The 16,388-nt window shown below is 39.1% G+C and overlaps 1 protein-coding gene across 1 annotated transcript in view; it reads right to left on the minus strand.

Annotated features, from left to right (window-relative positions):
- Window positions 1–636: 636 nt before the first annotated feature.
- CTH (cystathionine gamma-lyase) overlaps window positions 637–16,388 on the minus strand; it is a 204,559-nt gene continuing 188,807 nt past the window's right edge. The window contains exons 11-12 of the mRNA XM_078668721.1: window positions 13,637–13,775; window positions 637–1,402 (exon numbers count right to left, since the gene is read on the minus strand). Of these exons, the coding sequence (XP_078524847.1) occupies window positions 1,376–1,402; window positions 13,637–13,775 (166 nt within the window). The 3' untranslated portion in view covers window positions 637–1,375. The remainder of the gene's footprint in view (window positions 1,403–13,636; window positions 13,776–16,388) is intronic.

A 16,388-nucleotide genomic window follows, 5' to 3' on the forward strand; every position in this document is an offset into this window, starting at 1 on the left:
TTGAATGGGTGAATATATAACCAGGATGCTTTAAAAAGAAAAAAAGGGCACAGGTAATGTCTCACTGTAAAATAATCGAACTAACTAAGGTTTTATAAGCTACTAAATCTGTAGGTAGCAGTCAGCCTGGCACTCCTAACCGAAAGAAAAGCCAATACACTTTCAAACTTTCTCCAATCAGAAATCTGCATCCATGGTTTACACTATACCACAGGGTAGCGTCATGAAGAGGCAGACCATGACATATGGTTTGAATGCAAAGTCTAACTTAGACTTTCATCTTCCCCTTTAACCTCCCTGAGTTTTTCATAGTGAATTTTCCCTTTTCACTTCCTCCTTTGCCCACTGGTAGAATAACACTCTTTACCAGCCTTCTGACAAAAATAGTGTAATACCATTATAAATAGGCTGGGGAAGTCGTTCTCCTACCACCTTGTTGTTGAATGGTTTTAGGGCTTCTTTAAAAATCAAATGTTTTCTAACCACCTCCTCCAGCTCTACCACCCATTGCCACTCAGAGTGAAAATATGACATCCTTGCAGAATAAAAACAATATTTCCCGAACATGCTGTAAAGATGCTTATACAGGAAACTGTCCCATTATATACACGAGTGAGTATCTTTGTAACCAACTGATGAAATGCAACACTTATGTTACTTTATTTTAAATATGCAGTCTTTCTATGACATTTAATTACCAGACTTTTCATGATCATTAGAAGTAGTTTTTACTTTAGCATCTTCAGTCGCAATTGAAGAACTTTCAGTTTAAAATTATACAGAAATATATTATGTGTCACATTGGATAAGTAATCTAAAATCAGGATTATCCAGCATATACAAATTTAAATAATTTTAGATAAGTTCATGATTATTCATTCATGATTTGGAACCGCCTAGTTATTTCATAATGTCCCAAATCAAACTAAAGTTCAAAATATTTTATATGTACAGCAGCAAAACGATTCCAGCAAACAAAAATGAATTTCTCATTTTCTGCACTTGACAGTGTGGTAAACAGATTGAAATGTGAATTAACAAATACTGAAATTAACATTAGCACTGGCTTACTTCTTAGTACCCGTATTATTTGACATTTATTCTGGCAAACATAAAGCAGTCCTTTTTTGAGATACAAAATAAAATACAAGTAATGTTTAGGTCTAAAAAACGAAATACTACAGCAGCAAGAAAAGTATGAAAGGCAAGAAATTACAAAAAACTGATTCTTTAAAAATGTATACTTTTGTTTGTCCAAGCCAAGATCAAAGTATGGTCAAGTTTTTATGCAAATTAAATCCCCATTGGTTCCTCTTTATTCCCCTCGAATGAGCTACTGTTGGGAGCATGATAATTCACTTCATATCCTGGAAGTCTAGTTACGAACTTCCATGTTTGGGTGCTGTAATGAGAAAGAAAAGTACCATTATAAACTGTATTGCATGTTTGCTATGCCTACATTTACCTAGGTACTAAGTCTAAAACAATTCAACTACACAACATCTTATAAGAAAGAGCTGCATCAATCCTCCAGTTCAAATGTGAATATGGACATATAGTTTAAAATTTCAAAGTGTGAATACTGTCAAGAGGAAAGGCAAAAATTGAGAAAAGTTGAAATGTTAGGAGGAAAATGAAAACAAGGAATCAGATTTAAAAAAAAAAGGTAAGCAAAAATCAGAAGGTGATGAAGGAAATCCTCACTCCCACCTACAAATGCCTACACAACAACGGACCCAAATACCTGAACAACAGAATCAACTTCAACGTACCCAAAAGAAACCTCCGATCTTCTAACCTCGCGCAGGCTGAAACCCCACGCATCCACAGAGCCAGAGCAGGAGGAAGATCCTTTTCTCACATTGCAGCCAAGACCTAGAACTAGCCACTGCAGACATCTTCAGGAAGACCCTCAAGACCAGGCTCTTCGGCTAAACAGGTCTGCGCCTCCCCCCCTTCCTCAGCACCTTGAGACCCTCATGGGTGAGTAGCGCACTTACAATTACCTGGTTGGTTGATTGATTGATTGAAATATAAGTCAGAGAAAATAAAACCTAAGAGAAATTAATTTGACGAAAAGACACAAGAAGAAAAGAAAAAGAAAATACTAAGAGGAATTAGGGCAAAAATAAACTTGAGCTATAAAAGGAGAAGAGTATAGGGAAAGAATTTCTAAGAAAGTTGTTACTCGGACGGAATGTCTAATATTAAATTGAGAATGACCATGGAGAGAAAGATGAAGCACATATAGGTAGTAGAAAAGGGATTAAGGGATGAATGACTGGGTTGATGGGGATGAAGAAACACTGGAGGATAAAAAAAGTGACAAGCGGGAAAGTAGTTTCAGACAGAAAAATGTAAGAGTTTAACACAAGTGAATGGAGGAGGGGAGGACTGAAGAAATGAGGCAGAGAAATAAGTGTTATCAGTTAATCAATTATTTAAATGTCTCCTTCTACAGGGACTTAGGAGAAATGATATTGACTTAGACTTCTACATACAAAGCCCCTTGACATAGGTTAAATTAAGAATGCAGTTTTGAAGAAAAAAAAACTATACTTCTGTCTTAAAATGAAGTACAAGGGTTATAAACAGCTAGGACTCGAGTTTCTATTGAACCCAGAGCATAGGGTTTGAGTTCTGATTGGCTGATGCTGCTAGGGTTCGGATTGGTTCCTAGTGCTAGGGTTTCAATTGGACTTAGGGCTTGGAGTTTGAGATCTGATTGGCTTATAGGGCTAGGGTTCTGAGTGGTTCCAAGGGCTAGAGTTTCTTTTGGGCTTAGGGTTTGGATTTTGATTGACTTATAGGGCTGTGACTGGTTTATAGGGCCAGGTCTCCCACTGGCTCTAGGATTTAGGGCTAGGGTTCTGATTGGTTACAGTTAGGGCTAGGACCCCCATTGACCAAAGGTCACATGACCTAGGGCTATTTTACCTTAGGGTGTTAAGGCTAAGGGGGGGAGAGGACAAGGACAGTTGCCTGTCTGGGATTGTTCAGGCTGGTTTGGGACTAGGGCCAGAGATGCTGCCCTATTTTTCATTCATCAGCCATCATGTTAACCCATCCACATACACAAACATATTAACACACTGAGTGAATGCACAATACTCAATTACAACAAACAAAGCCTAGCCACACTTCATTGTCTCAACAACCATTAAAAAACCTCAAAAGTCACACCTGTACACGCTTCTAGCCCAACTGCCACACAATGTCAACTTCACTCACACAGAACCCCGTTCTATCCTATACTTCTATCAAATCTACACATCATCAACACAACACAACACCGACATTATATATAACCTTAATCCCTTCAAATACACACTTCCTGTTCTTACAAAACACCAGCTCTACCCTTTACTTACTCCTAACAGACCCCTCTCCATCACCACAACCCTATACTCAACCCTACCTCATATCATCCACCAACACCGCTCTGCTTCCTATCAAAAACAGACAAAAAAACAATCCTTACACTCCACTCCTCTTCCTGCTACCAAATCTAGCACAAACAATCATAACATCTGCTGTTCACCTCTCACACACTACACACGCTTTTCTCCAGTGCACATCACCACCCCCTTTACAACTCAACTTCCACTCACTAACAGTAGTTTACATTCAAATCATCCACGAGAATTCACTACATCAATATCTCATCTCACTGCTCCACAAAACTAAAACATAGCACACACCAGCACATCAAAATCTCACAGACACACACACAGTTTCATACTATATTCTGTCATGAAAAAAAGAAACAAACATCCACTCCCCCCCCTCAGGACTACATAAATAAAACATATCCTAAATCCTCTTTACTGCCAATTCCATCTTCACTAACACCTATCACAAACACCCCAACACTTCTTCACCCAACTGTCCTCCATTGCACAGAGCCTTAAAACATGACCCACATGCTCCACCACTACCCCTAACCCATACACCCTCAACCATAAACAGACACAAACAAAATAAACATCATGCCACTCTTCGCATCTTCACATCTCCATGGCTATTACACAACAAGGTTACTCTACAAAAACACAGCTCACCAACTGACTCTCAACCCCCTTCTCCACCACCTACACATGCAGACCAAAAAAATGCCTAATAAACCTACAGGGCGAGGATTAAGATAGATAAAAACAACATGATGGTTGTCTTCATGCAGTTAATTCCAACACTAATAATACACCTGCTACAAGTTCAAAGAGTACTGCTCACTCCTTTAGCAAATAAAGTCACACCACCACCTAAACACAAACTCTAGGCTGCCTAATAATAAATGTTCAATCACTCTCTAAAAATAAGCACCACATCTACAACCTTCTCACTGACACACAACCTGACTTTCTCTTCATGACTGAATCATGGTTGGGAGATGACTTAAGTGTTGCATGAAGCCATTCTTCCAGGCTATCAAACTATCACGCAAAATCGCATAGGCAAAAGAGGTGGACTAGCTGTTACATTCCAGGAAACAATAAATCTCAACAAGGCTACTACATTTCTATGCAGTGTTGTAACGCCCTCATGACCTGATGTAATACTATACTAACTACCTCCTGTAAGTTCCTCCTTCTTTACAAACCACCACCTAGCAATGCAACATTCCCAGACACGTTCCAGGCACAGTTTCAACCCTTATGACGCAGTACTCCAACCTATGCATCTTTGGTGACGTAAACATATTGTTTGACAAACCCAATATGGCCCATCCAAGAACTATCATCCCTGACCTAGACACTGAACCTACATCAGATCATCCACAAACCCACACACATCGCTGGACATATCCTAGATGTAATTTTTCATAAATCCAGAAGTAGTTAACTTTCAAAGGATTACTTCAATCACATGATCAGACTACCATCTGGTAGCTTTACAAATCAAAACAGCACAAATCAACATACCTAAGGCCACCATACATGCATTCACTTACCAACCATGGTACAAACTGAAATTTGCATACTTCGAAACACTACATCTACATGTAGTCATTACCGGTAATAATCAATGAGTTTAAGCAGACATGCTATAACTATGCTTATATATAAGTGATTCCAGTGGTTCACTGGAACCATCCCTGAGGGAACTCAAGATTCTCCTCTCTGGTCACAAGAGGATTCCAACACAGTTTTGTCAATCTTAAATGAATTTCAAGTATTTATTTTTTAGTATTTTCAAAGTTCATCTTATTACTTCAATGCATTTTCAACATATCAGGCATTATCAATATTACTTCATATCCAATGCATTTCGGGCATTCATATTGCCCTTCATCAGGGGATGATACTGTTGACAAAAGAACATAAAAACATAAATATAATTCACTATTATACATCACTATGTCACATTGAGAATCTATCTAGTACAGTGAATGATGTATACATCAGTGGTTATCAATAGTGAATAGAAAACGAAAGTAGGGTTTGATTTGAGACTCACATGCCTGATTTTGATCCTAATCGATGTGCGCTGTAAAAGATAATGTGAGAGGTCGAAGAGTTTACACGCATGGATTCGCGTATGCATCAACATTGCTGTAACTGTCTACTATGCTGTTCGCCTATCGTTTACTAACCTTGTATATGTAGGTCAGCGGCCTCGCGGCAGCCTCTTTACGTGTGACTCCGGTTTAAAGACGCCACTCCGAAAGTGTTCGCCATTGTGTTTGTTAGTTTAAGGGTGTATCCCGGTCACGTGGTAAGCTGTAACTGAAAAAAGACTATCTCTGTGTCGTAAGCTTATTGGGAAAGACTACCGGTGTTAACTTTCAGGACTGTCAATACACAAGCTGAGCCAAATCCTTTTTTAGAACAAGGTCAATCACAAAAAGGCGACCCAGGCGAGGACAGACCAAAAGAAAAATAGAAGGAAAAAGAACCACCAACCACGAGGAGTACAGCAGGAGTGAACAAAGACAAGAAGAAGAAACCACAGAACAACTAGTCATAAACATCAGCAACTATCCACTGAATACTTATGAGAAACATCTGCTACAAAAGGGAACATCTTTTGTGCCAACCTCCAACACAGACAATCTAGAGCTGGAAGTTAGTTTTTTTAAACTAATGAGAAAAGTAAGTCTACGTCATTTCTTTGACAATGTTTTACCGAAGCCCATAATACAGGAAACAGATCAACTACAGGGTCTAAGACCACCAAGTTCCTTCCAGGCACCCATCAGTCATAAAACTTTAGATATTTTTGAGAAAATGGTTAAGCAGGATCTTTCAAGTATAAAACACCATCAACGTGGCAAACGGAACATTACACAAAAGGATTTAGGTACCCTGAGGAAATTGTCAATCGAAAAAGAGATTATCTGCACTAAAGCTGAAAAAGGAGGTGCCATAGTTATAATGTACCGCACGATCTACAAAGAAAAAGTATATGAACACATCATGGACACCAACACTTACATGAGACTAGACAATAATCCGACTATGGATAACATGCAAAACCTCAAAACGATCATTGAAAAGGCATACGAAATGGGTACCATCAATGACCAAACAAAAAAATTCCTTATCAAAGAAAATCCAAAAAGTCCAACGTTACGAATGATACCCAAGATACACAAAAACGTAACCAACCCCCCATTACGACCGATTGTATCTACTCGGGGTAGCCTGCATGAACCAATAGGACAACTGCTGGACAAATATTTACAGCCATCAGTTAAAGGCATGAAGACATACATAAAGGACACAACCGACTTTCTTCTGAAATTGGAAGCAACCAACATAGAACCGGATGAACAATTGGTTCTATGCACAGCAGATGTACATTCCCTATACACAGTCATACCACACTCTCTAGGCATTGAGGCCATTGAAAAAGCCCTAATGAACACAGATTTGGATGTTGCTTTTCAGACATTTCTGATGGAACGAATGATCTTCTCTTTATATCAAAGCTACTTCAGGTATAAGGACACATGGTACCAGCAACTCGTGGGCACTGCCATGGGCAATTCGGCAGCGCCGGTATACGCAAATTTATTCATGAAGGAATATGAAGAGACACACATACTATCCAAAACCAAATGGCGAGATAACCTTAAACTATTTATAAGGTACATTGACGACATATTCATTATTTGGAAAAGTTCAAAGGAAGATTTACAAACAGCTCTGACTGAATTCAACAACGTGGATGAAAGAATACAACTAACATGGGAAATATCAAACACAACAGTGACATTCTTGGATGTCAGAGTCAATCTCACGAATGAAGGATTTGAAACGGATATTTTTGTTAAAAGTACCGACAGGAACAACATGTTGCACTATACTAGCTTTCACGAACAGAACCTCAAGAGATACTTTCCGTTTTCACAAATGGCAAGAGTCAAAAGGATCACATCAGATCAGACTAAGAGTGAACAGAGGATCCAAGAAATTGGCATGAAATTTAGACAAAGAGGCTACCCTGAACAAACCATAGAGGAATCAAGAATCAAGATAACACAAGTTGATAGAAAAAAACTCTTACAACCAAGCAACAAAAAAGAGCAAACCAGAATAGTAGCAGTATCGAAATTTTCTACGTCAAGTAACAAATTCAAAAAGATAATACTAAAACACTGGCGCATGTTAACCTTGGAACCAGACTTTAACAACATTTTTGAACAGCCTCCAATGTTTGCTTTCACCAGAGCAAGGAACATGGGTGAAATGATTCAACCCCAAATAGAAACAACAGAAACTTTCAAGGGTACCAAAGCATGTTTAAATTGTGGCGATTGCAACAGCATTATAAAGGGAAACAAAATCAATCACCCCATGAGGGGCCAGGAAGTTAAACTCAGAGTGAATGCAACATGCGACACGCCAAATGTTATATATGCGTTAAAATGCCCATGTGGGAAACTTTACGTTGGAAAGACAGAACGTCGCATCAAGATCAGACTCACAGAACACAAATCCAATATTCGATTAAGAAACACTAAATCCTCAGTGGCTATGCATTTCATGGAAGACAAGCATAATGTTTCACAACTTAAATTCATGATTTTGGAATGTGTTACAAAAATTGAAGGAAGAGACAATACGAAATACCTCTTGCAGAGGGGAAACTTTTGGATATACAAATTATCCACTCAAAAACCACATGGACTAAATGACAGAATTGAATTTTCTTGTTATCTCTAATGATGTCTCCGAGGTGCAAATTGGAATAACTGTGATCACTGGTAATATGGGTGCATTTTTTACCCAAACCATTATCATTTGTATATAGCACACCATTTTAGAGCACCAACCACATAACCCACACACACCAGGGTTCGATTCCAGCTTTTCCGTTTTTCAATATATGGGCACCTTTCCATTCTATTAATTTTTTAATTTCTAATTTTTTATTTTTTTATCTTTATTCTCTGCAGTATACATTAGTCTAATTTCCTGAAAGTTAACACCGGTAGTCTTTCCCAATAAGCTTACGACACAGAGATAGTCTTTTTTCAGTTACAGCTTACCACGTGACCGGGATACACCCTTAAACTAACAAACACAATGGCGAACACTTTCGGAGTGGCGTCTTTAAACCGGAGTCACACGTAAAGAGGCTGCCAGGCCGCTGACCTACATATACAAGGTTAGTAAACGATAGGCGAACAGCATAGTAGACAGTTACAGCAATGTTGATGCATACGCGAATCCATGCATGTAAACTCTTCGACCTCTCACATTATCTTTTACAACGCACATCGATTAGGATCAAAAGCAGGCATGTGAGTCTCAAATCAAACCCTACTTTCGTTTTCTATTCACTATTGATAACCACTGATGTATACATCATTCACTGTACTAGATAGATTCTCAATGTGACATAGTGATGTATAATAGTGAATTATATTTATGTTTTTATGTTCTTTTGTCAACAGTATCATCCCCTGATGAAGGGCAATATGAATGCCCGAAATGCATTGGATATGAAGTAATAGTGATAATGCCTGATATGTTGAAAATGCATTGAAGTAATAAGATGAACTTGGAAAATACTAAAAAATAAATACTTGAAATTCATTTAAGAATGACAAAATTGTGTTGGAATCCTCTTGTGACCAGAGAGGAGAATCTTGAGTTCCCTCAGGGATGGTTCCAGTGAACCACTGGAATCACTTGTATGTTAGAGAGGGCGTCTGAGGGGTTATGACGTCACCTGCGGAGAACCTAAAAAATATCAATTAAAAAATACTAAAAAGGAAATATAATAGCTGTGCACCCTTCCAACTCAAAGTTATAACTATGCTTATGACATACAAATACTTCTTAAACTTGAAATCCCCAAAGACATTGGAAACTCAAAAATCTACAGATTCCTCAGAGCCATTGATCAGTGAATGACATGGAGCCACTTCAAATTGAATGCTTCCAAAATGGAAATATTGACATGGGACGACTGTAAAAAATATGATCCACTCTGCATCTGAAAATCTGGGACCACCTCCTAAAGTATCTAGAGAAGGAAGAAACCTTGGAATTACCACGGACCCCAAATTATTAATGAATGCCTAAGCAGACAAGTCAGCAAGAGCAAGCTTCACTACATTGAAAACTATGCAACCCATCTTCCCCCACCTAGGGTTTCCACACTAGGTCCAAGCTACTATCGCTCTTGCACTTTTAAACATGATTACACCAATGGCCTCTACCACGAATCATCTTTATCAAGTATGAAAAAAACGACATCAAATTCAGAACTCAGCAGTCAGACTATTTCTACGTATAAAACCACAAGCCTATATCTCCCCTGCCTAGAGGGCCCTACATTGGTTTCCAGTTGCGAGAAGATCCACCTTCAAGCTGCTTTGTATCACCCACAAAGCAATAGATGGAACAGGACCACTTTTCATCAGAAATAAAATCACCAAATATGTCCAACAAAGGAACCTCTGCTCAAGCCTGGCATCTCACCTCAAATCTTCAGCAGATAAGAAAAGAAACCATGGGTGGTACATCTTTCTCTGTTCAAGCAGCCAAACTATGGAATGTATTACCCCTAAGCACACGAGCTAGAGAATAATGCCTTCTCTTCAGAAGACAACTCAATAGTTGGCTCCTTCTTATATGACCACCACACTCATACTATACAGCATTTACCTGTGCAAGTAAATATGTATAATGGATTATATGTATGTATATAGATATGTGCTTTGGTTTGTACAAAATATATACTACTTATGATTTACAAATATATAGATATTTTTTAGGTGTGCTTAACAAATCTATATATTACTTTTATGCTTAAAGTGTATATAGGTCACCGCACAGTTTTCATATAAGTTATTTGATTAGATGCTCGTGGGTCTCTGTTTATTTATCTATCACAATATGTAAATATGTTCAAAACAATTGCATCTATAAGTGCTTCACTATTAAAAAATTGAGGGAAACATACAAATAAAATCATATAAAAATAAAAAAAACAAAAGAAGCTTATAATAATACACAAATAAATTACCTTTCACATACAGCAACAACTGAAAGTTTGGATTTCTAACTATCTATCCATACATGCATATATGGAACTTTATGCAATACAATTCTATACCTCTTTATTATTTCCTTATACATGTATACCCTTTCTGTGTAGCTATGTATCTATATATGTATTAGTTTACTCCTGTAGAAATAAAGAACCAAAAAAAGTTTTCAACTCACTCCAATGTACTACTCCGTCTCATCCTGTAACTCTCACTGTATACCCTCTACCTCCACTCCCTGACTCATCTCAAATCTCATTCTTCCACTATCATCTACTATATAACCATTTCTAGACTTGTTCCTCCTCTATCCCTCCTTGAATCACCCAAACCTCATTTTACTACTATGATGTCCAAAATAACACTTTCTAGACTCTTCTATCCCTGGTTGGACTCATCCCAAACGTCATCTGACTAATATGAACGCTCAAATAACACTAGCTAGACTCTTCCCTCCTCTATCCCTCCTTCATCCTATTTAATCAAACTAACATACTTCCTTGTCCACCACTCAAATTAACACCTTATATTTCACTGAACTATTCCATCACTAATCTTTTGGGTTCTGGAGTAGCACCAAAAAGCACTTCAACGCCTCATCAGGGGTAGTAAACCCTACAAAAATACAATTACAAACATTTGATTGAATGCAGGATTACTGCCTTTTATAGTTCTGTTTCCTATACACGAACATTGAGTAATGATGGTTGCCAAAAATTTATTTAATGCCCATTCCAAATCCAACCAATATTTAGGATTTCATATTATAGCCCACAGTAGCGGACTATACCGGCAAATAAAGGACCGTTCCAGCGTTAAAGGCCCGAGCCGAAGGAGTGGGCTTTTAACAAGGGAGCAGGACTATACTGATTGGTTTAGCCCAGCTCCGAAGGAATTTAAAGAATAGGAATTGAGAGTTGGAAGAGGCAAGGCTTGAAGTGAGGGACATTACACAGTCAATGAGAAAGGGCTGGTAAGGGCCAGCGGAGGGAGGGAAGAAGCATAGATACATGTGAAGTTAATGCACTGACTCTCTTATCTGTAGTACCAGCTTGTCGCACCTAGGTTCCTAATGCTAGGGAAGTATAGGTAATCCTCAGAAGGATACACGTTATTGTCTGGTGAAAACAAGCATTTCTTCGCAGTGCTCAATGAGCTGTATACTCAAATATGCTAAACTTAGTGGGCCTTCTTAACACCAACACGTCTACTAGGAACACAGGTTATATTGTTGGCCGATATTAGTAGGAATTTAAGACTATGAGGGTAAATTCTAACCCTGTGGGCAATTCACCACTCAGCTGGAAGAGAAGAGGTTGTTCTGTTTTATTCACCCCATGTCAGCCCACTGCCATATTTTTAGTTCACCAATGCTATCATGTAGCGTTTATGACACAAATGCTTCCACCAATAGTACGCTGTTGTCACAATTGTAATGCTGGGAGTGACTATGTTTTGGTGGTGAGCACTGTATTTTTTGTTTTACAGAAAGAAAGTCCCAAAGTGGAGGTTTGTTTTCTATGAATAAAAAAAATAAAGGTCCCCATCTAAGAAAGCCTGCCCTAAATAGGTCGTCCCGTTCCTTCTTCGTTAGCCGGGGGCTCTGAGGCACACAGACTACCAGCTAAGCTCGGTCATCAGAATCTCACCTCTAAATGAGGTGGTAACTATAGATTTCAGAGAGTGTGAAGACTTCTGATTTGTGATGGGGCTCCACCCCCAAGAAAACACTGAATGAGGACCTATGTGCCATTGCTAAAACAGTTCACTTGTGTGCCTTCTGTCTGACATTTGGGCCAGTCAAATGTGAGCCTTTAACATAAGATGATGAGGAATAAACGTAGTCTATTGTGTATTGGTGGGCGCACATAGGATGGTAAATCCCAAGCTTATGAAGGGGTCACATGGACATGTGAAGCAGAATGTAGCTACATGAAACTGTAGTAAATCACAAATTTTTTTGGTTAAAATTACAATTGATAATGACGGAAAGAATTCAACTAAAATTGAAAATCTTCTTTCATGACCTGAGACATTGTTTTTTAAAAAAGATGAGTGAATTTTTCAGGGCAAAATGACAGATTTTCGGAAATTAATTTACTGCAAATTAACATTTATTACGTGAGGACAAACAATTGGAGTACATAAAGAAGATTATATGGCAAAGCTGTTTCATTTCTAATTATTTCTCTTTGATATTTAAGTGATTATTTATGCTTATTCGGGGATTGATTTCGTAATTCAATGTCTCTGATAGTAGAAGACTCTTGTTGTTATGGTGGTTATCTTGGGGTAGTATTGGCCATATGAATACATGCTAACTTTACAAACCTCAACCACTCAAGTATTAGGAAAAATGCAACCCTTTGAACAATTATATGGCATTTTTGGAGGGAAAAAAACCTATGTACAGTGGTAGCATTAAACATTGCACTAGAGGGCACTTCTTTTCAACTAAGATTTTTCGTACATCTAAACCTTTCACTTCTATGTAGAAATACATGTCATTATCAGTCTATGTAACAGCCACTGGCAAAGCCTATAGGTCTGACTTTAATATGGTAATGCAGGCAGTGTTACCACATTTGAGCAAGGCACAGAGTGAGGGAACCAGAAGGAGTGAACAGAAAGGGCATTTGTTGTAAGGCAGTGAAGTGGGGTGGAGGCGGAAGCATATGCCCAAACAGCAAATAGTGTTATTTGAGAGCTCAATACTCCACTGGGCAGAGCCAACATGTGATTGACAAAGTCTCCAGACAATGGCTGAAAGAAAAAAACTCTGCTACGGAGGAAAGTGGTGGAACCACAGCTCACTTCATCAATACAGTCAGCAATATGTTTGTTGACTGCTGTGCTGTGAAAACCCAGACCTAAAAAACCAACTCTAACACAATGCATTGCTGCAACTCGTCCCTCTTACAGTTTTTTTCTGGTGTATAGTGTTCTTCGTTTAGCAGTTTTGGACACCCCCTAGGAAATGTATTTCAATTTATATACAGGAAGTATATAAAATACCCTTTATACAAGACAACGCACATGAATGTTTATTAATAGTACAAAAGCACTTACATTGCACAATATCTTCATTTCCATGAGAAACTATGTGCTGTAATCTTAATTGCAAAAACTTACAGCTGCTTTTAAAGCTTGATGGAGGTCCTCAATGATATCTTCTGCATCTTCCAGACCCACAGACAGGCGAATGAGGGTGTCGCTGATCCCCAGAAGTTCCCGGTCCTCTGCGGGCACTGATGCATGTGTCATAATAGCCCTAGGGGAAATAAAGTTACAGTGTACCTCAAGCAAAATATTACAGGAAGAATAAAGACTGAGGCACACTGGGGTGCTGCTTCTACAAACAAACCTAGATCACAACTTAACATGGAAGATAAATGGAGTCTCTTAACTATTGCCACAACTCGTGGGACTTTAGGTATTTCGCCTACTTATCCATTCAACAAGCTGCTAACTGAAATATGTTTACATCTTTCATTAACTGGGGTCAGATCTCTGCAGTGTACCTCCTTTACCAAAGGCCCATTAAATAAAGTAACACGGCCTAGGTTTGAAACCACTGTAAACATCAGTACAACCTAAGCAAGAATAGCACATTGTACTACAACCCACCATTTCTCTCAACTAAATGGAAAGGAAACTTCACTTTAAGATGTAGTAAACAGTGAAATGTGCGACAACAGAACTGATGCACATTTTGTGGGAATCCACATACTTAAATACAGAAATAATGCAAACGTGGTATTTCTAGTCAGAATTTGAGAAAATATTGATTTTCAGAATCGGAAAATAACAAAGAAATGCCACAGCTAACTGGTAAGATGCCACCAGCAAAATTCTGATGCCACACGAATACAATCATGAAAAACCGCAATTTGGAAGGATGTAATAGATATGCATTTAAATGCTACCAGTGTCTGTCATCACTACAAATCTTGTTAAGTTTAAAAGTTACCTTTGTATGTGCATGATTTGCCCCAAGTATTGCATTATCAAATGCATAAAACATGTCCGTTGTGGTGCTATGCCACAGTGCATTACTGTCACATCTATTTAATACAGGCCAATGGATCATTCACAACAAACCCAGAGCTGAATGTAATCACATCACAACTGGAACTTTAGTTCCACCTCACAAAAAATCCACGAGATAAACAACCCTATGGGGCCTCAGACAGCCACTGCCCATTCATACAGGCGGAGGGGCCATGACCCCACCTTGTTCCCCCACAAGAAGAGTGTCTGTCAGGCTGAACAAAGGTTATCCTGACAGGAACCCTATTTGGTCAGCTCAAGCAGCCAGGAGCTAGATTTGCGGTAAATGCACAGGCGCCAGGTAGCCTGGGCTGACCTTTGCCAGGCAAAGGATGCACAGCCCTTTAGTCATGATCTCCTCAGCCTGGCAAAAGTGCCTTGAGGCCCTCCCCCTTGTGACAAGGGGGGGGGGCGTCACTGACAGCCTCAGACCTGAGTGCTTCAGGTTTAACTACTTAAGTGCCTTGGGCTGACTGTGAATAAGTGAGTGTGTTACTGCATGGTTGTGAGTCAGTGCGCCTATGTGCATGCTGCCCGCCCCCTCCCTGCTGAAATTACTGGCCACAGAGGAGGACTGCACTTTGCAGAAAACAAAAGACAGGCATTTGGGTGTGACATTTGCCATCCCAATATGTTTCTTTGCACCACTATTGACAAAAAAAGGATGCAACGTGTGCAAGCATTCGCTTCTACTCCCTTCCTATCTTTCTCCGACACCTTCCCTTCACCTTTCACCCCATTGTTAGGTATGCAGTGCTGCACAGTTAGCTCAGCTCAGCTGATGTAGTATTGTGAGTTGAGGACAGGTGTCAGCAAAAATAATGCCTGACATCATGTCAATAAACACTTATAATCCTGCCCCAGAACTAATTCACACTGCTAGTAGGCATCTATGTAAGATGGAGAAGGCATAGAGAAGCAGCATAATACTGGTACTGGATAGGTTTTATTATACACTGGTTTAAGATTCAACAGGCCCTGTGCACAGCAAACCCTTATGAGCACTGTAAGAAGTAACCACCTTTAAAAATGGGTAAATATTTTAATACACCCATTTTTTCGAGCACAACTTGGTGAAGGAGGGCAGTAGTACACATTGTTATCACTGATCAACAAACAAAATCGGAATGTCCATACAAAGTAGCTGTCAGTCAATTAGCAAGTAAACCATACTAAATCACAACTGCAGGATAGTAAACATCTGGAGAAGGCGGAAGCAATGATTTGGACAATGAAGGGCAGGTCACTCAAATACTCTGTCCAACGTGTACATCTTATTGACTCTTGCAAGTGTAAGGCCTAAGGAGCCAGGCCAAGTGAGTAGAAGTTATGAAGTATTCACATGACTTACGAGCAAAATCTCAGTGTTCAACCCACTAAGAAAGAGTCAGATATGTAACTGAGCTTAGAAGTGAAGGGTACCAGTGTTTGTAGTTTATTTTCTTGGATTTGTAAATATCTGTCGGTGGGGGAAGAATTTTTGAAGGATGATGGAATTTGGTCACCATCATTCAAAGCCACTGTCTGTTCCTAAGGAGTTGCCTGTCAACACTATGTTTTGCTGTGGGCAGAAGCCATAGGATATATGTGTTCTAATAATGCCAAACATACCGCAGAAGAAGGATGTTAGTATTTTGGGTCGAGCCTAGGCAGAGCTTGTGCTGTCTATTTGAGACATGTTGTATACACTTTGTGGGCTGACAGCCTGCCCATTGCCCTTTTATTTGTTACTTTGATTGTGATTTAAGAAGGCTTGCTTATTAGTGGTTAATCTTTCCTCTTTGTTTATCCTTTTTATGTTTTGTTTCTTCTCACAGAGCACTGCCCAATCACT

The sequence above is a fragment of the Lissotriton helveticus genome, chromosome 1_2 (genome assembly GCF_964261635.1).
Source record: "Lissotriton helveticus chromosome 1_2, aLisHel1.1, whole genome shotgun sequence".
In the NCBI taxonomy this organism is placed as follows: Eukaryota; Metazoa; Chordata; class Amphibia; order Caudata; family Salamandridae; genus Lissotriton; species Lissotriton helveticus.